Source organism: Chelon labrosus (genome assembly GCF_963514085.1).
Source record: "Chelon labrosus genome assembly, chromosome: 18".
In the NCBI taxonomy this organism is placed as follows: domain Eukaryota; kingdom Metazoa; phylum Chordata; class Actinopteri; order Mugiliformes; family Mugilidae; genus Chelon; species Chelon labrosus.
In genome coordinates this window covers 11353383-11377531 of record NC_140351.1, presented here as the reverse complement: position 1 = coordinate 11377531, position 24149 = coordinate 11353383, and the positions used below count along the sequence as shown (strand labels likewise).

Genomic DNA, 24149 nt, shown 5'->3' with positions numbered 1-24149 from the left:
AAAAGGAAATGATTTCTGTTCAATGTTTTACCCACAGAGACTTCAACTGTTTATGTCTCTATGAAAAATATGTGCCTCCTCCTGCTTTATATCATAAGTCCTCCCTCTACCACCGAGTACTGTAAATCCCTGTGAGAGCCAATCACGTTGAAGCCTTGCACATTTACCCATAATGCAGGCGTCATGAAGATAGAGCGCCAGCGTGAAGCAGGAGTCTTTGAGATATGAGCTCTGAGACCGTCCAAAGCCGCTCCGTCCATCTCTTCTCTGAAACTGACGAATCTGAGGGGAAATCATGTGTTGCGCTCCACCGCCGCAACTTTCTTCATCCCATCTGGCCTCGCTCGCTACACACCGTTAGCTTCAAAGAACCACAGCTCCCTGTTAACCAGAAATCACTTTTAAATTGCAAAAGCCTTTGACTGTCTCAGTTGCACACAAAAGCAGGCCTCTCTCTTCCTTTGAAGACGACATTTGTGGATTTTCTCTGCAGAAGTCTCCACGGAGGACAAAGAAAAGAAAGCAAAGGAAAAGTAAGCAGTTGCAAAGTGGCCTGTTGTGAGACCCTGAAAAATCACATATCAGCTCCTACATAAAGCAGCTGACAGAAACATGCACTCTACATCGGAGTACTTACTTCCCCTCGAGCCAAGAAAGCTATTATCGCTGCACATGACATTACATTACATGTTTCATTTAGAACAATGTCAGTTAAACTGGATTCATTACCGCTTTCAAAGGCCTGCTGAACACTGCACAAGCTCTAATGGGCTGGTCCAACATGCTTCATTATTTATTCTGTACATTTGTGTATTTTTTTTCACCCGTCGGGAGCAGCATTGTGTATTAATGGTCAATAACGGCGTTCACAGTTGCTTTCACAGCTTGATAAGAAATACACATGATCTAATGGTGTCCTTTCTGATTAATTAGATAGAATGTCAAAACATTGTTTTTGCCCCCACAAACAAACCAGTCACCCAGGCTTTTGCTGACGTGATGAAAAAAAAGGTCCTAGCCTAAAGTCGAGCTAGTCGCTCTCTTGCATTTGAAAGTAGCTCCTTTGACAAGTCTAATTAATTAAATATAGCTATAATTGAGTTCATAAAAAAATAGTCAGACGATCGATTTTAGAAAGTTTTTAGTTTAATTTTGCCCCTTAAAGTGTCAATGCCAAAGTGTAGATGTGTTTAGCTTAGTATGCAGACTGGAAGCTGGAGGACACAACACAGTAATTCAGGTATTTGGACCGTACTTGGTCAGATGTGTACTTTGAACTGAACCAAGACTTGGGCAGCAACTGGCGATATTTCACAACTACAGACAAGAATACACATTGATGAACTCCCACTAGATGAAAAAGACCAAAGTTATTACAGTTCCATCTTCAAATATTAACATGTTAACCAAATTGATCGTGATCATCCTTTCAATAACTGTTGGAATATTTTACCCAACACATCTACCTGCTGGTTGCAAAATCAGTAATGCCTGAAATAAAACCAAAATGCATGTAGATTTGGAGGTTTATTCAGTATAATATATATGATTATATTATAATTTGTGTCCCAGTCTTTCACTGTCAACCTTATCAGGTGAAGCTGTCAAATACAGGCTGCCGTGTTATCAAAAGGTCACAGGTTTGATCCCCTAACGGCCACCAATGACTCACCTGAACACAACAATGAACACGCCCCTTAACCTTCACCTGGAGTCACTCTAGATAAGCGTTTCAGTTAAAGGTCTCATGTAAATGTGTTATGAAAGAAACGTGTTAAATAAGATATGTGCAAGGGAAGAAACCTGCAGCAGAGTCCATGTGAGGAAATAAGCTGTCAGTTTAAAGCATTTCATATCTTAATTCACAGTGTTCTACACATTTATATTTAAATTCAGTTTGTCAATCATTCATATATTATTTGTGAATGTTTGTGAAGTCTTAGTTTGAAATATTTTATCATGGTGGAAGGTTTGAGCACTTCATATGGAAATAGTTCCATCTAGTGGACACATAGAACAACTGTGGTTTACAGAACTGCAGCTGCAAAGAAACAAGCACAAGAAAAACTACTATAAATCTGTGTTTATTTGAATATTAATAAATAGTGAACATTGTGATTTATTGTACAATAAATTAAGTGGAACACATTTAAATTAAGTGAACATTGTTTTCTTTAAAAAAATAAGTGCTTTTCACTTTTGTTGAAATGTGCTCGTGCAATTCAGCATCGTGTATCTTTTCTATGAATTCCTGCAGAAAGAGAAAAAAAAAAAACACCGTTATTGATATGATTGATATAAACATAGCAGATTTTTAGCTTAAATTCTTGGAGTTAATTGTCGCAAGGTTCACATTTTGATTTGGAAAGTCTGACTTTGACTCTAAAATTTCCAATCTAAATGGGAAATAGTCTTCCTGCATATTTAAGAATCCAAGATATAGATATACACAGAATAAAGTACTAGAGCTGTAGATTGGAAGAAAGGGTGTGCAAATCCTCTATAAAACAGAAAAAGGCCCTCACTTGACTTCTTGCATTTTCTAATGTGCTACAATCCAGAATAGTAGCAATCCCAAAATTTACCTTTGCCATTTGCTCACTTAATTTTTTCTTGTATAAATCTCGATGAATTTATGTCATCCACAGACTTTCTATAGCGCCAAGATGTGTCTAAATCATCTGAATTTGTTTGCCAAACTTCCATAGAGAGTGTCATCTAGTGAAGATTTGCAGAAGCTAAGTTTTAAGTCAAAGGCCCTCCACAGAAGCTAAGGTCAAACTCATACAATAGCAACAGCCTTGGAAGGAACAAATCACAAAAGCCATCCATTTGTTTTGGATTATGTCTCTTTTATACTTAAACAATATATATCTTTCTAGCAGTGAAATTCCTCTTGACAAGGACTCATGCCTTGCCTTTTTTTTTTTTTTTGAGAGATGTAATGTGAACAACAAACCTTGTGATTGTGATTTCTTGTGCTTATTCAAGTGTTGTGATCTGGCATCATTCTTGGAGTTGTCATTGTTGGTCATCACATCCCTCCATGACTTTTCTGCTTAGAGGAAAGAGGAAAGTTAGAAAATAAAAATGTAATGTACACCAGCATGTTAGAGGGCGATTCTAAGTGGAAATCCTTTGCTTACCCGTTTGCCTCCTGTGTGCCACATATATCTGGTCCATATTCCTCCATTTGTCCTGAAGGGAAATGGGTACAGTGCAGTTCTCATCCATTTCTCGGATTGCGTTGCCATGGGGACAGTGGCGCATCCTCTCCCATGCAACAAGCTGATGCTGCAGCTCATTACATGCACAGTTCTTGTCCCTGAGCTTTGGGTAGACCACTGCTGGACATTTCTCCAGGTTCTGCTTGGACACCAGCGGCTTCTTGGGGTCTGTAAGCTTCCTGGGTCCGTCACCTGACCTCCACTTCGTGCCTGTGCGACATGAGCTGTTCTCCGAGGATTCGCCCTCCGTGTCATGCCCGTGATGAGGACCACGGCCTTCAGGATTAGAACCTTTTTTCATCACTCGCCTCTTGGTATGAGATTTACAGGCTTCACATGTCGGCAAGTCGTTCCACTGTTGGAAGGGAACAGCTTTTCTTTTTAAGCTCTGACCAAGTCCCGGGCTGGCAGATGTGCAGAGTCTGTGTTTTGCCAAACATCTGGAGCAAAGTCGTTCTGTGTCCCTCTTGGACGCACAAGGGCTGAACATGTTTTCATTGAAACTTCTGCTGAGGCAGCATTCATGATCAGAGAGGCTCCGTCGATCCACCTTGCCTTTAGGTTTGTATCTCTCTTTTGGCTTGCCAACATTTAGTTGTTCCTTGTACTCCACGTCTAGTTTACATCTTCTGGTAGGAACATCCAAACCACGAGTGCTCAGAGGTCTGTTCTGTTTCTTCGGGGGGAGTGGCATCTTGCTGCAGTAGTAGATGTTATCAAAATCAGCTAACCAGCTTGTTGACGGAAGGTAGGCAGGCAACGACTCAAAGGAGGTGTCCTGATGGTCCTGGACATTCATTTCTCTTCTGTGTTGGTTTCTATCAACATTAAGAGGTGAATTATTCAACAGATGCAAATTAGGAGCAAGAACCAGCTCTGCTGTGTGTGTCAGCTCAGGGATATGAGTTTCTTCTGAAACATGTGGGTCATCCATCATAGGGTAGATATCCGCTGACACCAACACATCCCCCAGACCTTCCATACAGGGGACCATGTCCTCAAGTGCGACCTCAGCCAGAGGAGGCATCTCAATCACTGGTATGGACTCTTCAGTAGAAGCTTCCTCTCTCATTGTCAGCATCTCTGTTGACGTTGCTTCAGCTACAACAGCTAGTGTTTCATCATTAGACTCTGCGGGACAACTATGAACCAGCGATTCAGGGGAGGGAATCATAGTGTCTTCCACTGACCAAACAGCAGACTCATTCTTCCTCAGTTCATCCAGATATTGGGGATCAAACGGCAGGTGAACAACTTTGAAGTGAAAATTCTTAGAAGTCAGATCTTCTTCAATTCTCTTCTCCTCAGCCTTGACATGATTTTCCTCTTGGGAACCCAGACTGGAGGCAGTCACTGGGTCTGTCTGATTCCTGGACTCCTCCAGAGCGGGGATCGTCTCACCAGTACTGGGCGTTCCTACTAAGAGGATCTCAGGACAAACCTGGAGAGCTTGCTCTGATTGGTCTGCAGGTAGGCACAGTCCCTCGTCTTGTAGGACATGACTCTGGAGGATCGAGCTACACTGGACCATGTCCTGGGAAAAGTTGTGGGATACTTCTGCAGTCTCGTGGGAATGCAGCAATTGTAATCCCACCGGCGTAGTGCAGCATTCAATCCTCACCTCCTCTGTTTGAATCACAAAGCTGCCACTGGATGGTGTTCTAGTGGTGGAAGAGGGCACCATGTCCTCCAGAGAACAATCCTCTTTCGGCGTAGCCAGAACTGGTGAGAGCAGCTGGCTCTTGTGCGCGATGGGGGAGTTGTCGCTGTTACAAACAGGGAGAACACCAGAGGGCTCGGCAGCACTGGAAGTTGGAGTACTGGTCCTCTGGGTCGCTGTGAGTGGCTCAGTTTGAACCTCAGAGGTGGCCATTTCTCTGACAGGGGAGTTGTGCTGGTAGCGGAACCTGCGGGCATGGTAGGCCATGGTCTGGTAATACTGGGGGTTCAGCATGCGTCTGTAGTCCATCAAATGAAGGTGGGTATGAGGGACAACGAAGCTCGGTGGCTCCATGTATGGGTTTGGCTGATAGTGGGGCATCATTGGCATGCCATAACCTTGAACAAGAGACAAAAGAAGTTTTAGAACTGAAAGGATGTCAAGGTTTTTAAACTGTTAAATTTGTAAATACCGTTTCTGTCGTCTAACAAAACAGATTAATCTATTAATTATTAATTTACATAGGTAGACTAGACTGCAGCCTGACTTAATGGGTCGCAACAAAGTATAAGGTTATCTGTTGCATACAGATAACCCTTAAAATTGGGTTTAGTAATTAATTCTTGCAGTGTGTAAAACACACCTCTCATTTGATTACTGACTTAATAGAAGTGCGAGTACTATGCAGCTCAAATTGTTTTGTTTTTTTTAGGATAAGTGCACTGTTAGCCTAGCATGCTAATGGTTATCACTGGATGGTGGCTTTAGATCTGCATCTCAGCTTTGGCTGGATAAGCCTCCAAGACACAAATTTGGTAAAAGGGAGGTCTCGTTTTTAAATCTGCATGGAAACTATACTGACTGCAGGAACAAAATAAGCTACAGATAATAGATTAATATTGGATCTACAATCATGCTAGCCGCTAGGTGAGCATGACAGCTAAGTGCTAACGTCCAAATGGTGCACACCTTGCACACATTCTTAGTTTAGAGTTGGGGTTAGCATCTTATCATGCCAATGCTAACATTTCAGAGCTTCAAGTTCACCTGAGTTTTTCAAGTATTTAGTCATAAAAGAAGGTGTCAAATTAAATATGTGACCTGATGATGTTGGGAGCACCAAAGTTGCAATTCATCCTGAAGGGTTCATGACATATTTTTATGGCTGAGCCTCAGACTCCTGATAGCACTTAAAAAGTCAGATAATCAGGAACGTAATGAGGATTTGTTGTGTGGGAATCATTAATGCCTGCACAAATATGCATGTATACAATATGTGGTGAAAGCAGTGTTCATATTAGCACTAATTGCAGTGGATTATAGATATCGCTAAACAGGTCCCAGTTTTTCTACACATTTAATTACTGTTAAATAATTATGAGATGTGAATGATCTCATAGTTTCACAAATAGTTTTTTAAATGAGCAACCCACTAAACAATTGGTGAAACTATGAGAGCATTCAGTAGAAAAGGCACTTTGCTTGTAAGAACTCGTCTTCTTTAATTCCCACACATATTGAATATTAAGAGGTCTTGTAGTGCCAGAGAACTTTCACCATAGTTTAAGTATTTTTGGAAAAACAAAAATACTGGAAATCAGTTGCACCAAATATACACAAGAAGATTTGAGATTTCTGGCTCTTACCTAAACCTGGGTAGCCATAGTATGGGTTGTAGGACACAGGCATGGGCACAGCAATGGGCCACTGCACACTCTGCATAGGCAAGTATGGCTGCGAGGGCTGGATGTAGAAGAAAGGTTTGTGGTGCTGCTCCTCAGGACGTGGAGCTCCTGAGGGCCCTGGAGCTGATGGATGTGGCCCCTGGGACTGCTGAGCTCCATGTGGTGGGTTTGGACCTCGAAGGCCCATAGGACCATAGGAATGTTGCAAGTTAGACGTGGCTTCCTCCATTTTCTGAACAAAGAGAAGCAAATCAAAAGAATAGTTTGACGGGCTACCAGATTGTTTTAATGCATTTCTTCTGAAGAAAACAGTAAAAATTGTACCTACACGCAAAAAGAAGATGTTCACGAAAAAAACAACAAGTCTTCTTGTATGTTTCAAACTGGAAATCAAATGAGTGGCTTGTGAAATGCTGCACTGATTGGTTTTGTTTTAGTTCCAGGTGAGAGTTGTCCAATTAGACTTCAATGACTTGCACTCAAAGCCAATGAAAGATGTTTGTCTCCAGCAGATTTCCCTCCAACTGTGATGTATCAGCTCACCTGAGGAAAGACAGACAATCGATCGGAGATGTTGAGAGAGACTTCAACGGACTGAAACGACCGACAGAGGAGAAGCTGACTGAAGGCTCAAATGAAACAGACCTGCAGCTCGTTGGCCTCATTGGCTCAATGGGAGAAGGTCTGATATGAGGCTTGGAGTGGTACATCTTCTGCTTTTTACCATCTTTGTAGCAGCAGCTTTCCCCCCCTATTTGATCTACTCCTCTGCAACTGAGGGCAGCAAAACTAAAAGGCAGAGCTCCATAAGCACTGTTTTACGATTCAGTTTGACTGCTGAAAAACAAATAATGAGGTTAAATGCTGTCTAGTAGCTTGGAGCAACACTTAAAGACGACATTAGAATAAACCAACAGACTTATCTGTGGTTTAAATGAATACTGTTGATAAAAGGAGTTTTCTTTTTCATTTTTCTCACATTTCTAAGAATGTTGAATATTTTAATTGTATAATAAAGATTTTTTGGGTGTGTACAACTGGGGAGGGGGGGATTACATATCCCTCCAGGCCTGGGAATGTCTTGGGATCTCCAGGGGGAGCTGTAGGAAGCAGCTAGCATGATGATTCATGAAATGATTCATCTTGTGTAACCGCTTCTCCTGTGAAGGGTCACACTCCCATGCACACCTACAACTAATTTAGACTCACCAATTAACCTAACGAGCATGTCTTTGGACGGTGGGAGGAAGCTGGAGTACCTGGAGAGAACCCACGCAGACACAGGGAGAACATGCAAACTCGGCCTGGATTCAAACTCGGAACCTTCTTGCTGTGAGGCATCAGTGCCAACCACCACGCCACTGTGCCACCCCTTATTAGGAAATGAGAAATCTGAACTCTATTTTCATTTGAATAAACTTTTAAACTACTATATATATATACATGTCATCATCATTTTCATCAGACTGGTCTCAATCAGAGGGGTGATACTACAGGAAGTGATAGATTTTGATGCAATGCCTATTTATAATAAGCAGAAAGCAGTAATTGGTTTGGGCTACTTGGAGAGAAGTAAATTGATTGCCTGACTGAAATTATTCTTAATCCAAATTAACAGTTTACATGGACACTAAATACAACGATCAGATATGCGTTTAAATGACCCCAAAACATTAATCGCTATAATTACTATAGAACTTTGTTGTTGTTCGGCATCAAAAATATAACAGAACCCTTTTCCCTCCGTTTATTAACAACATCTGAATTTAGAATAAGAGGACCAAGATGTTTCCACATTTTTAAAGTTGCTGTCCGTGTTGATTACGGTTTCATTCATCTTTCCAAACATTTTGTTTGTACATCTGGTTATCTTTCTACCTACATGCTCAGAAAGAATAGATTTATTCGCATCAGAGAGAAATGATGAGATGAAGTGTTTTCATGACTATTTCACTACTATTACTATATATGTGTTAAACAGATAATTAAAGGCTAACACCACCCTTGTCAGTCCAATTGAAAACTCCTTTTCAGATTAGTATGTTCTTATTGAGGCTGATAAATAAATTATATCAAATAAAATAAAAGCAATGGCATGGGTATTCTTTAAAAAGTACAGTTATTATACTTGATATATATGCAGAGAGCCTTTACCAGAGGAAATAAGCTTATAAAGAAAAGAAAAAACAGATTTTCTAATCTGCAATACATTAATCTTTAGACCTTGCACTGACCTCCAAGGGTTGTTCATGCATCTCTTTACCTCAGTAGATGATAAATACCCAACATCTGGACTCAGAAAACTTCTTATAATTTCCTGTTGCACTTCTGTTAAATCTTGAAGTCTACGCACTTTCAACCAGTATTAAGAGAAGACACTTGGAAGATTTTGCAGATTTTACAACAAAGACCCAACACAAAGCTTAAATAATGACAATATTTTTATTGGACTGGCCCCAAACAGTGGCACACCGTCATCTGCAACATGACCTTCCAGTCAGTTTCCCCGTTTGTGAAATCCATTATGAAAAGTGCAGAATCTTCATCCTTTTTTTTTTTTTTTATTATCTTTTTTATGCAACATAAAGAGGCCTCTTGTGCAGTGAGTTTCACCCGGTGCTCTTAATATTTTTTTAAGGGGGACCTGAAAAAGAAACAATCAAGTTGTCTTTAAATATCACTGTTTAATTATAAATGATCAGTCATCTGGAAATTATAATTATTAATACAAAAATTATTTCACCTACAGTTCAACACACTAAGGTCGAGAGTCAGTCGAGGGATGTCAACATCTCCGTTTTCCTCTTATTGTTGAATCTGACAAGGAAAAGCAAAAGAAAGAACATTTTTAAAACCACCAATATTAGAAGTAAAACACATTAACTGGACACAAACCTCTCTCTCCCAGTGCGGCTCGTCGTCGTCGTCATCGTCACGGTCCTCGTCGTCGTCACGGTCCTCGTCTCTTGGCCTGTGGTACAGAGCTTTCCACTGAGTGTTCATCTCTGTCTCAGATGATACAAGAAAAGGGACAAAGCGTTTAATTTGACAAATGAATTCTGGCCAAAGGAAGATCATTAGTGTGAAAATAATGCGAATAAAGCAAATTATGTTTCATGTTTTAGATTCGCCTGCTTCATGAGGTCGTCACCTGGAACGGTTTCCAGTTAATTTACTGGTGGAATTTCTTCCCTTGTCATTACCTCTCTGTTGATTTACATTTGTCTGCATCACTGGAGTCACTGTAGATGTGACAAGTCTGGCCTGAGATTTCAGCAGCCATTTTGTTTTCAAGTGGTTTTAAACTGAGAGGCAGTCCTTCAAGGAATTCAAGGCAGGTGTTAGATGAAGTCCTCTCTTCTCTTTGCTTCCTCTTCCCTCCTTCATTACCAGAACCAGAGGCAACAAGGGGCTCCCTGAGACATGTCCCCCTGGCTTGAGTTTCGCTCCCTGGGTTCCTCTGCACCCGAAGATCATCCACCATTTTTACATTCGACTTCACCCATCCCTTTGACCTTTTCCATCTCTCCATCAATTAATAAACTCCCTTGCATCAAATTAGGTTGATCTGATTTCAAAAGCTTATAATCATCTCCATAACTATACTTGACACTTGGGTAGAATCAAATTGACACCGTTCCCTTTTAAAGCTGTATATTAACCAAAAAGTGCACCAACACGGCTGTTAATTGATCCCTTAATGTTGCAAAGTGATCATGCGAGTGTCTGAACTTCACCTTGTCGTTGGAGAGGGGCCGTTTGTCTCCTCCTGGGAATCACATCAGCGTCTGCCCACCTGGCTCGGTCAGACGTGGTCACATCTTCTCTGCAGAGTCCGTCTGTGAGAGAGCTCGAACATTTACTGCATGGTTCTAATATTATAACAAAGAAAGTGAAGTTCTTAGCAGACACTTACCCTCACATGTCCTGCACTGCAGCTCACTACCGTCTCCGGTCTCTCCGTCGGCCGGCTTCTGCTTGCAGACATCATGGACGTCCTCCCGCTCCACTGGATCTGACGGCTCTTTGTAAGGACTTCTTTTATACCAAAGTTTTGCTGGATGTCTCTGCGGGAGCGGCTGAGCCTTCCTGGCTGCAGAATGCTTCCTCACAATCACTCTGACCGGCTGCTCGCACCCTCTTCCATATCTCTCCTCCTCCGACTCTCCAGCTTCGTCCCTGTACAACTTGGAGCTGTGGACCTTGCTCCTGCTGCCCGTCCCTTTAGCTAGGCTTTTCCCACAACAGGCGCACATGAACTTCTTCGATCCTGGCTGCCACTTGTCTTCGCCCACAACCTGAGGGGATCCGCCTTTGACCTCTGCAAGCCGCCTGCCTGCGTACACTTGCCTGGGGAAGAAATCCACGTCGTCCAGGTCCGTGGAGAACATCTCATCTCTGGAGGACAGCTCATCCAGAGACGGACTGAGGACGCTCATCCGCTCGCCTGTTGTCTGCATGGATAGGTAGTTGTAGTAGTATGAGGCGGATGGTGAGGAGAGGCAGCCGGCTCCTGGTGTTAAACCGCTATCAAATGGCAGCTTGAGGATCTGGTAGCTCTGATCCAGTTTGGCTTCCTCAAAAAGCGAATGTTCTGCCTTTGAGACTTTGCTGCTGGCTTTAGTCTCCTTGAGCTCCTGATGACTGGGGGAAAGCGTGGCCTTCAAGGGCTCCTCAGCATCACATTTGGCAACACTTTGATTAGTCACAGAGATATCTGACTGGATATCCGTGACCTCTTCCTTCTCAAGGGGGAAGAAGTGTTCATTTGCTGCTGGGTGCTCCGACTCAGGACAGTCTTCGTGAACGGAGGAGCTATCAAGAGGCAGCACCTCTCCAAGTCCTCCTGACCAGCACACCTGAGGACTCAGGACGTCCAAGCTCCTTTGGCTGGACTCCCCGTCGTACACCGCTGCCGTGGAGTCACTAAAGGTCACAGCTGTAGACTCCAAATGGCTGTCGTGAGGCGCTGAAGCCAGGAGGTTCCCCTGCTCTTCATTTTTCCTTTCCTCTCCAGGAGAAATCATTCCAGAGGACTGGGATGCGACACCAGAGTCGAGCTCTCGGTCGGCGCCCTGCAGCTCGCCAACTCGAATCTTATCCAGGCACTCTATGAGCTTGGTGATGGCGTCGCTGGGGTCCGTCTGAGCCTCCGAGCTGGACATTTCTCGGCGCCCGTGGGGCTGTGGGTAATGCTGCTGGCGAGGCACGTCACCCCAGGACGGAGCATGGAAGCGAGGTTCAAACATTCGCCTGTAATCCATTGGATATACTGGAGCATGCGGGAAGACAAAGCCGGGATAATGCATGTACTGGTAAGGGTGCATGACGGGACGACCAAAATTAAAACCTAGGAAATACAAAGACAGTTGAAAACACGCAGATATCTACAAACTGAATGCAACAATAAAGAGTTTAAATGGCTAGTTGTACCTCCAGGAAAACCATAGTGACCGTAAGGGTTGTTGAGCTGCCAGGGCTGGTAGAGGCAGTAAGGTTGAGAAGGTGGCTGGACGTAGAAAAAAGGTCTGGGATGGGGACTTCTCTGTTGTCCACTCCCAAATGAATGAGACTGTTTGCTTGCATCTACAGGAAGCACCAGATATACACAATTCTTAGTCAATAACTTAAATATCCAACTAAATATTTGGACATTAAATCGTGAGGAAATTATTTACCGTCCATTCTTCCTTAACGTTCTTGCTCAACCTGTTAGAAATAAAACACAGCAGAGGGATGAAAAAATAAACATCCCTCACTTTCTGAAAATTAAAGGCAAGCTTTTTTTTTATATTAATATTATTATTTTTAAACAGTCAATTTCTCTTTAAACAAACAGAAGTAGAAACGCTTCACTCTCAGGCCCACATGACGTCCTACTAACAAAAGACGAAACATCCCCGCTCGTTAGTCAAATAGGAAACAGCTGCCGCTCTGCCGGGCCTGAGGACTTCAGGAACAGGCGGAAAAACTGGCATCTAAACTCTCACTGGGGGTCCAAATAGTTAGAATACACACATATGTCGATAAATACAGCTAAAAAATGCCTAAATTGATTAAACTGACGGTGGAAAATAAAATAAAAAGGGCACCACCTAATAATAATCATAATATTAATAATAATAATAATAAATAAGACAAATGTATCAGAATCAGCTTTATTGGCCAAGTATGTGTGCACATAAAGGGAATTTGACTCCGGTAACTTATACTCTCTTATACTATACGAAATATAAATAAATAATCAAATAATTAAATTATTTATTACATCAGAAAATGCAGATGTTTGAATCAGACTAAATTTTATTTATTTATTTACAAAGGATTCTCGTTTTTTCACCTTTTCCCAAGCTGCTGTGTCCCCATCTGTCCTCTAGAGGTCGCTGTTTATCTCTTCAACAGGAGCGGCCGCCTGAATTCGGACGCATGCGCACTATCCTCGTTTGGCCTCTCTGGTCTTTCAGGCGCTTATGATGAGCTGAAAGGTTGTCCGCTGCCCAGCGCGTACACACAACTATTTAATGTCTCAGTTCGGCTGGAGGAGCCCACTTGACACTCTCTGCTGACGAGAAAAGCCACAGCGACGGTTCAGCGTATGGAACCGGCCCGCCATTAATGTAAGGAATTCTGATTTCGGTTGTTGTAATGGTTTTACGTGAGAAGTCAGGTAGCTAACGGGAGCTAGCTTACGTTTATTTAGCTATATTAGCCGTAGCCTAGCTGTGTGTTTGCTAACAGCATGACCGCTCTCTCTTTTGACTGCTGCTCTCAGTAGCAAACTAACCACTGAGTTGGTGATAGCAGACACTTGTCTTTTAATTAATATTCCTCGCAGAGCGGCTTCATCTGGTGCTAACGTTTAAGCTACCCCGGAACTGTGGGACGATGGAGATCTAAAGTTGCTAACTTGCCGCGGGTGTTAGCAATATAACGCTACATGGGAGCTATCTGATTAGGTGTATTGGTCAGTTCAAAAACGAGGATGACCCCCTCGTTGGACGTCTATTTTGAAACAACTCTCCGGGTGAAGAAGTGTTACAGTCGATCGTGTTTGAGAGTTTTATTTTTTAGTTATCAGGCACGTCTGTCTAATGTTACTTTGCTGTGTTTTGAGAAGGCAGACACGGTTTGTTTTGGACATGGTGGAAAGTGCAGCAGTGGTTAACGGTACCGTGCTAACGTAGCTAGCCAACATCAGGCTAGTACGAACATATGAAAACACTCTTAAAATGTTGTCCTTCACTTCGAGAACAACCATTTTTCTTTGCATTATATGTGAGCAAGTCTTCAAATCTCCATCGCTAGCTTGATATATATATATATATATATATAGCTAAACAGCTATTTAAGTGTGTTTGAAGTTATGTATGCAGATGGCCTAACGGTAGGTAAGGTGAAGGATATGTCATTTAGTGAACGATGGTCCGCGCTGCGTCTACCCTTACATTGTTGGGAAGATGTAATATTAACTTAACAGAAAAACGTATCAGAAGCTAACCGCTAAACAATGCTAATCTGTTGTTTGTTAGTTTTCGCAGTGTGGCAGCAGCAGCAGCAGCCCGGTTAGCTCCAGGATGCTAGAAATGCTAGCTAGCCGCTCATGCTAGCCGTGCAGCATTCGTTAGTGTTCATAGAAATTTGCATATATTCTGAGTGTCGTGTTGACAGCTGTGGCAGGGCGTGATTACAAACAACACAAAGCAAAAAATAAAAAATAAATGACACAAGATCAGAGTATGTGTCCAGTGGTCGCCGGTATCACAATCCCACAGATCTGATCCAGTCTGGTGTGCAGATGTTTGTTAGAATACATCCCTAAATTTATCAGATCTTCAACCCACGTGGTGATATTAGATCAGACTTTATTACTGTACATTTGAACACTAGCATTTATGTTGATGTAGTTATATTTGGCCTTCCTAAAGTCAGATTATATTTCATAGACTTTGATCAAACTTTTAACGTGATAAATTGTCATATAGATGCTTTTGTTGTATTGCGTGACTTGGTTTCCTCAATTTTTAAGCGCAATTTTAGCCACGCAGTGTATGAATATACAGTCACCAGACAGATTAGTGAAAACAAATACATTATAATATAACAGTCATGCACTAAATCCTCCTTCGTGACTCAGAACGGCGGTAAATCAGATTTCTCTTTATTGCCAAATATGCTCACACATATGAGGAACTGAATGATCAGATTTTTGTTGAAGCTTGTGATGCTGCTAAATAGGACTGAACTGTTATCTACTCTCGCCTGCTGACTGAAATGTTAAAATATCAGAAACACGTGTCGGTGCAACACAATATAATCCAGTATTTCACAAAGATTAATTTAAGTTTTTGTGCCTAAAACTTAAGTGCAGTTTCTGGATGGCAGCAGGTGATGTGTGCCATAGTCGGGTTGTTTGAAGTGAATGTTAAACATAAAATAAGAGTTCTCAGATGAGTTCTGGAGATCTAGTCAGCATTATATTTCTGTACTGCTGGTTTCGACTAAACTCACCACTGCCTTTTTTTTTTTCTCCTGTGTTTTGCAGATAAGCACTGATGTAGCGGTGTTGTGACAGTAGTCGCTCTCTCTCTCTACCTCCGGTCCCCAGTGCCTCACCTCAGACAACAGATCGATTCACGTGGCGAAACGGCCCCTTCCACACCCCCGGACCCCTTCCTCTGGACCCCTCTGACGTTGACACCCGGTCCCACAACCTTCTCACCTCTTCTCAGCTTTCAGCTCATGTCCACCAGAAGGAGCGGCAAATATTTTTTTTTTTCACACAGGAGCTGAACACCTCCACTCGGACCAGTGGAGGTGTTGAAGAGTTGTCCACCCCACCGTTTATCCTCTTGGATCTTGAAGAATATATATATATATATATATATTTTTTTTTTCTCCTGGTTGTCTTGAGTCCGGTTCTGCCGGCCGTGTGACTTTTCAAAACTGGGGCGCGATTCATGGGATGCAACCATGTCGGATCTCAGTGAGCGCAGGCCAGTCAACACGGACTACGCTGTCTCCCTGCTGGAGCAGCTCAAGTTCTTTTATGAACAGAAATTACTGACTGACGTTGTGCTGCTGGTAGAGGACACAGAGTTCCCATGTCACAAGATGGTCCTGGCCACATGTAGCTCCTATTTCAGGTGAGTGCTACCTCATGTTGTGGGAATGGAATAGCACATGTTGATGATTTAATTTTTTCGGGGCTGCCTGTGGCCATGCTTTGTGATGAGCTGGTTGTAAGCTGCCATTGTGTAGCTCCTACGGTTACAGTGAATAATGCACCACATTGTAAATAAGTTGTTTTCTTGCTGACTGGAGCTGCCCTCTGCACCAGTCCGTTTCTGATACATGGAACAAATGAAGCAATCTCTAATGTGGAGTTCCACAGACGTTGGCCCTCGGGAGGCCTCATTTGTACGCACAACATTGCATAATTAAGTACTGCTGCACTGAATCTGACAGAGGAGCAGCTTCCACTCTGGGAAGAGTCCATCTGTACATGACAGGAACTCATGCGGCATTTGAACCTTTTGCTAACCCCTCCCTCGTCTCCTTCTGCACATACCCAGTCCAAGAAACTGTCCCGACAGCTTCGAGCACCCAGCTCTCTCCGCTGTTTCCCACGCACTCGTTATCTGGTGCGAACATGCAAAGCATTTCCCCTTCAGGGTTTAGAGGTGTCGCAGCGCTTCCTCTAAACTGCCATCCTTTTTTCTTTCTTTTTTTTTTTCGGTCTGTTGCCGCTCTGTGCAGCTCCTCTCTCCACGCTCGCCTTGTTTCAGGGAAGGAGGGAGGACTCTGGAGAGAGCCTGTGCTTGTAGGGGAAAGTCTGGTCACGTAGGTCTTGGTGAGAGATGGAGAGAGAGAGAGAGAGAGAGAAAAAGGGGAAGAAAGAGGAAAAAGAGGAAGGGGGGTTGGCTGCAGGGTTGCGTAATACAGCCTGGCAGGTTTAGCCCCTGCTGTGATCAACATATAGACACACACCCCCCCCAAAAAGACCCTGTTCAGGAGTGCAGAGCCGTTTTGTAAAGTATTGTTAAAAAGTAGGAGCTCCAGCGAACCATAAAGATTTTAAGAAAACTAATCTCAAAAGTGACACATCCAAAGTAAGGACTACAACTAATCATTATTTGCATTACAACGATTTAAAATAAATATCTGGAAATAATCAGTAAATTTTTTTTTCTTTTACAAAATGTCAGAACTATTTAAAAAAAAAAAAGTTTTAAAGTAATCGGATGGCCGATGGTTTTTCCAGTGTGCGGCAGTTGGCGAGTGTCTTTGGGGCTTGCGTTTTTCCCGCCGTGTCGTGCGGTGTTGGCACCAGTCAAATCCCTTCTCATTCTTGTTCTTCATGGTTCAGGCAAGTCCAGTTCTGTATAGGGTTGGGTATCGTTTGAATTTGAACGATTCCGATTCCTTGTTTCGATTCCGGTTCCTAACGATTCTCGATTCCGATTCTTTTAAGAGGCAGGGTCAAAAAAAGTTTAGGATATTTTGAATGAGCTAGCTAGCCAACGGTCTTTCTGAAGGAAATAGTCTGACCTTCTCCATCAATTTTAATTCTATGAACTTTTTCCTTTTTATGAACTCGATACGTGGGCTAATTTGTTAGCTGCCTCAATGTTGGCGCAAGACATATTATTTAATGTATATGTATTGTTTTACTTGCCGTCCTCCGCTGCACCATGAATTCGGAGGTGCTTTATCATGTTCGACGTGCACCCTCCTATGCACGAAACAATCTTGTCGCAATCTTGTTGCATTTTGCCGAGATTTCGTTCTGTTTAGAAAAGTGAAGCCACACTTTCGACCTCCGACGCACGCTATCCATGTTCGACCATAGACATTCGGTTAAGCCAACACTTCCGGTGGACGCTTCTTCGTTGGTGTTCAGCGGTTTCTTCTTCCGGTCGGCGGACTGGGAATCGAAACTAGAAATCGAAAATTAAACTTTTGAACGATTCCGGGAAAATCGCAAAGCTAGTCCCGGTTCCAATCGATTCTCGATACTCGATACCCAAGCCTAGTTCTGTACGATGACTAGTAGCTCTTCCTAGCTTCCTAGCCTACCAGCTGACAGTAGCGCTTTCTGTTTCCCCTTTTGAATGATGAATACAGACTACTGCCCCCTGCTGATGAAGAGTTATTTCCCTTCAGCTTCAGATTGCATGTTTGTACTGTGTATATATAGATTATGACCTATACTGCAGCCAGCCACAAGGGGGAGCTCCACAGATGAATAAAATGTGACAAACGGGTATAGACAAAGACTCTGAGAGCTGATGAATGGTAACGTTTAAGTGTGTGCGGCCGTTGAGCCTTCTGCAACACGGAAACCAGATGATGAACGTCGCATGTGTAGTGTACGGTGCACCAGTAGTAGCATCTGCTGCCAGCAGCGAAGGGCGACTGTGATGTCGTGTCACGTCTTCTCTGTCTGGACCAAAAAGTTTCACTTGAACACACAGCTCGTATGTGCATTCTGCACCTGAGAGGAAGTAAATCTTCATGCCAGCAGGTGGCAGTAGTCTGTGTTTGTCATTCAAAAAGGGAAACGGGAACGGCTGCTATTAGCTGCAAAGCTAATAAAGAGCTACTGTTATGACCTATAGTGCAGAAAGAGCTACTGTTAGATGGAAGGGGACGAAACCTTGTCATATAACCAGATTCAGTATCATAAAGATGCACGTGTCTCTAAATTGTTGTCTTTACTGGATGTTGCTGTAAAATAACATGGCCACAGTGGGAAGTGAAGCGCTGCAGCAGCCAATTACAGGTTGTAATCTGGTTGGTAACTTTGTCTATTTTTCCAGCTACTCTGGCAAATGGCCAACCGTCATTAGGAGGGCTGTGTGTTTATTTAAAAGAAAAACGGTGAACAAGACCGAATTAGAAGTTTCTTCACACACTCTGTGGGTTTGTTTTTTAAGTCGGACCTTTACTCTGAATGTGAAAGTTGATCGTAGACGTCAGTGGATGTCAGAATAAAGGAGAATTTGTTGGGCAACAGACAGAAAAAGATTTTGGTAGATCAGATAAACTTGTCTTTATCACTGTGACTTCTGTCTTTTTTTAAATCTGCTGCTTAGTTGTGATTAAGAAGATGATGCAGGGATACTGTTATGTTTTCTTACCAGAACATGCTGGAAACTGCATATATTTAAAAACTGGATCCAAGGTTTTCACGAATCGATCGATGAAGTCTGATTTGAATCAGAAAAGAAGCGACGTTTCAAGTACTGTGGATTCACTTTCAGTTGCAGGAGCTGACATGTACTTGCACACAGAAATCTAACTGATTATACAACACATTTGCCACGTAAACATACAAACATAGATTATAATCTTCTGTGAACTTCAATTGACTTGCGCTTCCTCGTCTTTGAGCGGCTGCCGTGTTGACTGACGGCACCTCTGATGTTGTCTTTCCCCTGCAGGGCGATGTTCATGAGCGGCCTCAGCGAGAGCAAACAAACCCACGTCCACCTGAGGAACGTGGACCCCGCCACCCTGCAGATCATCATCACCTACGCCTACACCGGCAACCTGGCCATCAGCGACAGCACGGTGGAGCCGCTCTACGAGACCGCCTGCTTCCTACAGGTCAGTGGGAGTGGACCAAACAGATGTTTTATGTTTAATCCCTTATGTTTGAGTGATGGTCAGCTGTTCTAGATTACTGGGCGTTTTTCTAAAATGAATCAATATGTCCGTGAGCTTCATTAAACGTGGTGACATTGTTTATTTTGCCCCTTTTGTCTACTGCCAACATGTTTTATGAGGCTTTAAATCAATTGACCACTCAAAAAAGATTAATTATAATGACGTGAAGTTTCTAGTCTTCAGCCAGAGCATGCAGATGTTCATATTCTTCTCCATCACATCTTTGTTTAAGCATTTAACAAACTTAAATATTTAAGTATGTGTGTTATTGATCCACTTTTGTTGGGAAAAAAAAAAACCTGATTCACCTTTTGTCCTCTGTCCCATTCAGGTTGAAGACGTCTTGATGCAGTGCAGGGACTACCTGGTAAAAAAGATAAACGCTGAGAACTGTGTCCGCATGTTGAGCATTGGCGACATGTTCAGCTGTAGCGAGCTCAAGCAGAGCGCCAAGCGTATGGTGGAGCACAAGTTCCCCATGGTGTACCGACAGGAGGCCTTCCTGCAGCTCTCCCACGAGCTGTTAATAGACATCCTGAGCAGCGACAACCTCAACGTCGAGAAAGAAGAGACTGTGCGCGAGGCGGCCATGCTGTGGTTGGAGTATAACATGGAGGCGCGCTCGCAGCACCTGTCCTCCGTCATCAGTCACATACGTATTGACGCGCTGTCGGAGGTGACCCAGCGTGCCTGGTTCCAAGGTCTGCCACCTAACGACAAGTCAGTGGTGGTGCAGGGCCTCTACAAGTCCATGCCCAAGTTCTTCAAGCCTCGGTTGGGCATGACGAAGGAGGAGATGCTCATTTTCATGGAGGCCATTTCAGAAACATGTCAAGGCAAAGGCTATGTCATGTCCATGTCCGTGCCTACTACAGTAGTGTGTTACAGCCCGCAGGCAGAGAAAGTCTACAAGCTCTGCAACCCGCCAGGAGACCTGCAGAAAATGGGAACGCTTGTTACCCCAGACAATGATGTGTTCATCGCTGGTGGACAGATCCCGCTCAAAAACTCAATCACCAACCACGGCAAGTGTGGAAAGTTCCAGGCCCTCTTCCGCTCGGTTGACAGCTTCTTCTGGTTTGACGCCCAGCAGAACTCCTGGGTTCCCAAAACCCCCATGCTGTGTGCCCGAATCAAGCCCTCGCTGGTCTACTGCGATGGCTACATCTATGCAATCGGGGGTGATAACGTCGGAGGGGAGCTGAACAAGCGAACGGTGGAGCGATACGACTGCGAGAAGGACGAGTGGAGCATGATGAGCCCCCTGCCCTTCGCCTGGAACTGGAGCACCTCGGTGGTGGCGCACGACTGCATCTACGTGATGACCCACGACCTGATGTACTGTTACTTCCCTCGAGCGGACACCTGGGTGGAGATGGCCATGCGCAAGACCAGCCGCTGCTTTGCGTCTGCAGCTGCCTTCGGTGACCTCATCTTCTACATCGGCGGCCTCCACGTGGTCAGCAACTCCGGCATCCGCCTGCCGACGAGCACCATCGACGGTTCCTCTGTCACCGTGGAGATCTACGACGTCAACAAGAACGAGTGGCGCCTGGCCGCCAACATCCCCGCCAAGCGCTACTCGGACCCATGCGTGCGGGCGGTCGTGCTGCTCAACTCACTGTGCATTTTCATGCGCGAAACTCACATGAACGAGCGTGCCAAGTACGCCATCTATCAGTACGACGTGGAGCTGGACCGCTGGTACCTGCGGCAGCCCGTGTCCGAGCGCGTGCTCTGGGATCTAGGGAAGGACTTCCGCTGTGCAGTTGGGAAGCTGTACCCCTCCTGCTTGGAGGAGTCCCCCTGGAAACCCCCAACCTACCTCTTCTCCCCCGATGGAGCCGAGGAGTTCGAGGTAGACGGAGAGTTGGTGACCCTCCCTCACGTATAGCTCCTGACCTCCCCCTCCCCTACCTCTCTGACTCTCTAACACTGAGGGATGAACATGAAGGGGGAGTGGGGTACATCCGATTTGAGAAACAAAAGGGTTTGATGCAGGGTGGGAAATTACCCATTTCAAAATGTGAACATCTACCAGCCACTGACGGAAGTTTAAATTCACCAGCCACTCAGTAGTAAATCATTGTTTTGTCTAAATCTAGCATAATTCGGCAGGCGCTAATTTCCCACCCTGGTTTGACATTATCTGTGTTGTGGAGGGATCACCGGACTTTCGGAGACTGCAGCTGATTTAACAGAGCGGCTCAAAAAAAAGCGAAAAGATGCCCACCCACCCCTCCCCCTCCCCAGATACTAGTAATCTGAAAAGTTCCCATTTTATTTTCCTTCTTATTTTGTCAGTTGTGACATCTGTTAGATATTATTACATCTGTCATACTGTTTCTACAATGTGATAATCTAAACATCAGCTGATTTTGTGATGATGATGATGAGGATGACGATGCACTTAACTGGTAAACTTTCTCGTAAATGACAATGGCAACTGTACCAAAATCCCCCCCAAGCCCCCTTTTAAGATTGTGGCTTCCCTCTCTTCCCTTCTGTTACTGACAAAGGAGAACTTACGGAAAATCGTTTAGAGATCGTATTCTGTAGGCATTGAAAAGTTAGCGGTTATATCGGCTTGGCTGCAATGTAATAATTTCGTTTTCTTGTCGTTAAAATATCAGAAGAAGGAAAAAAAAAAAGGTCAAACTCCATGAAGTATTTAGTTTACAGTGTTGGAAAACAGAACAATGCAGCAGTTCTTTACATTTAAGAAGCAGAAACCAGAGAATATTTTATCTTTACATTTACAAGATTTTTGCTTTTGCCGTTCTTTATCAAGTAGAAATGAAACAAATATTCCCTCGCATTAATTCACAAGTATTTTTCACAACAACATGATCGTCTAGAAGGATCGCAGTTCAGGAGAGGCCAGCTCTTCCTCGCTTCCTTAAATAAAGAATAGGAAACTCTCCATACCAGCTACCTCTTTTATCCGTTAGTTGTCGTCTTCGTGGTGCGTTCAAATTCAGTTCGGTCCATGTACGAGCGACGCGAGGCAACGTTCACAGTTGGCCTTCGTTGCTGCTAATTCTTTGAAGTCTGTTCAGTGTCTCCATATTTTAAGATATGTTTGCAGAGGAATGAGAGCGAGTTGTTGTTGTTGTTTAAGCAATCAAAACGGTTGCATTGTCTTTCCATCCTCTAATCATGCCAGCCACCACAAACGAGCAAACCTTTTCATAGCCTACAGGTGTGTTTGATTGTCCGCTGAGTGCTCCTTTTTTTTTAAAAAATAAAATAAAAACTGTTTCCTTATAAGGCCCTGCAGACCAGACGAACGGGACGGGGTGGGAAGGGCTGATGGGCGTGTGAGAGGCGGAGAAGGTTTTAAAAAGAGGGTGACTGCAGGTCCAGTCGCCCCGTCACCTCTCCTCCTCCCTCACCACTCTGTTGCCCTCCACCCTTGAGTCCACTATAGCGCCTCCGCAGCCTGTCCATCAAGTCTGTTTGCACACAGATCTTCCACACAACCAGCAGTTTACACCTCGCTCTATCCATCGTCACATGATCATCTTTCCACGAGGGTCTCCGCAAACATCTCCACTCACAGTACAAACATAGGTTTCGGGCTCATGTGTTTTTTTTTTTTGTTTTTTTTTCTGTTTCCAAGCTGCTGAACATTAATTTTATATATATCTATATAGATATATATATATAATCTTTCATATGTTTAAAAGACAACTGTTTTTAGTGTGGGGGAAAATAACCAGGTCTATTTTGTATTAGTGTCTTTTTTTTTTTCTTTCTTTTTTTTTTTTTTTATTTAATATCAGACATTACTGTAGTGTGATTGTGGGTAGATGTCCATTTTTCCTATCGGATTTCATTTCTCTGAGTGAATACTGAGAAATCTTGCTGCTGATGGGTTGTGAGAGGAGAAAGAGAGGGCTGGCCCAGAGCTGTTGCTATGGAAATCGTCCCGGCAACCACTAGCAGTAGTGGAGAGGGGGCGGGGCGGGTTTTCGGGAGGGAAGGGGTTCTTCCTCCTACTTTTTAAAAAAAACAACAACAAAAAAAACAACAACAAACAAACATGAGCACAGGTGCTTCATGACAAACCTTACTAGCATGTTTGGCTGCATCATATTCCTTTGGCACTGTATTTTGAATGAACGTTAATTTATTAAAAAACATACCAAAAACGTTCCTGAAACTGACTTCCTGCTTGGTTTGTTTTTGAAAAGTCTACAAAAGTAAATCTTTCTGGTTCTTGTAAATGGTTCTACGTGGTTAAAAAAATATATATGTTCATTTAACACATTACTCATTTACCTAAACTAGTTAACTGACACACACAGGTAATAGCTATCTGCTAACTGGCACAACTAGCTGGACTTAACAGACACAGTTTATATATTAAATTACACTCACAGCTACCTAATTTACACTTGATAAAAATCAGCGTTTTCAGGAAGCTGTCAAGATGATGCTAACTTTTGCACTATGACAGTCAGTGCATCTAATGATGTTCATTAAGTGTAGAGATTTAGCATTTTATTCTGCAGTCTAGCGATAAAAAAGTTCAGACTCCTATCTTTGTAACCTATTCTTTTCAGGTTTTTGTCTCATACAGTTGCATGTGTCAAAATACACAACAAGTAAAATTAGTTGATTCATAGTGGGGAAAACACATGTATGTCCAGTATTTGCTTTCATTTTTCTGTTTCTGTGTGAGTTTCTGGCTACTCATCATTTATTCAGTCAGCATCAGTGGGAGTGAAATTCCTGCCTGCCCCGAGGTCGTTGGGTTCCTGAGGTCCCTGTGAAGCTGCCGAATAGTTGTCAGACAGCGCATGGGTGTGTTTTTGTCGAGCCATGTGTCGGGACCACAACAACAGCCCTCTCTACAAACGCACATTTGCCTCTGCTTTGTTTGGCTGAGCTACATTTGTTCCC

General features: G+C 43.4%; 3 protein-coding genes across 5 annotated transcripts; 1 reads left to right on the top strand and 2 right to left on the bottom strand.

Moving 5' to 3' along the window:
- Nucleotides 1-2068: 2068 nt before the first annotated feature.
- On the bottom strand, nt 2069-7095 carry LOC311503562 (uncharacterized protein). 2 transcript variants are annotated; one of them, XM_084566358.1, is made up of 5 exons: nt 6901-7095; nt 6534-6804; nt 3147-5285; nt 2960-3058; nt 2069-2251 (listed from the first exon to the last, which is right to left on the bottom strand). In XM_084566358.1, exons 2-5 carry the CDS (start codon nt 6799-6801, stop codon nt 2223-2225), a joined length of 2535 nt encoding a protein of 844 aa, XP_084422484.1. In that variant the 5' UTR covers nt 6802-6804; nt 6901-7095; the 3' UTR covers nt 2069-2222. The 2 variants fall into 2 exon arrangements, with proteins under 2 accessions (XP_084422484.1, XP_084422485.1); XM_084566359.1 differs by having other exon boundaries at nt 2960-3055; nt 6901-7053.
- Nucleotides 7096-8995: 1900 nt separating this feature from the next.
- On the bottom strand, nt 8996-12386 carry LOC311503457 (bucky ball-like). Its single transcript, XM_084566182.1, has 7 exons — nt 12251-12386; nt 12006-12158; nt 10489-11922; nt 10310-10411; nt 9468-9577; nt 9320-9389; nt 8996-9216 (listed from the first exon to the last, which is right to left on the bottom strand). The coding sequence occupies exons 1-6, from the start codon at nt 12255-12257 to the stop codon at nt 9378-9380; spliced, it is 1818 nt and encodes a 605-aa protein (XP_084422308.1). The 5' UTR covers nt 12258-12386; the 3' UTR covers nt 8996-9216; nt 9320-9377.
- A 487-nt stretch (nt 12387-12873) lies between these two features.
- Nucleotides 12874-24088, top strand: kbtbd2 (kelch repeat and BTB (POZ) domain containing 2). Of its 2 annotated transcripts, none has more exons than XM_084566118.1 (4): nt 12874-13189; nt 15178-15715; nt 19016-19181; nt 19573-24088. In XM_084566118.1, exons 2-4 carry the CDS (start codon nt 15543-15545, stop codon nt 21133-21135), a joined length of 1902 nt encoding a protein of 633 aa, XP_084422244.1. In that variant the 5' UTR covers nt 12874-13189; nt 15178-15542; the 3' UTR covers nt 21136-24088. The 2 variants fall into 2 exon arrangements, with proteins under 2 accessions (XP_084422244.1, XP_084422243.1); XM_084566117.1 differs by having other exon boundaries at nt 15115-15715.
- The last annotated feature ends 61 nt before the right edge of the window (nt 24089-24149 follow it).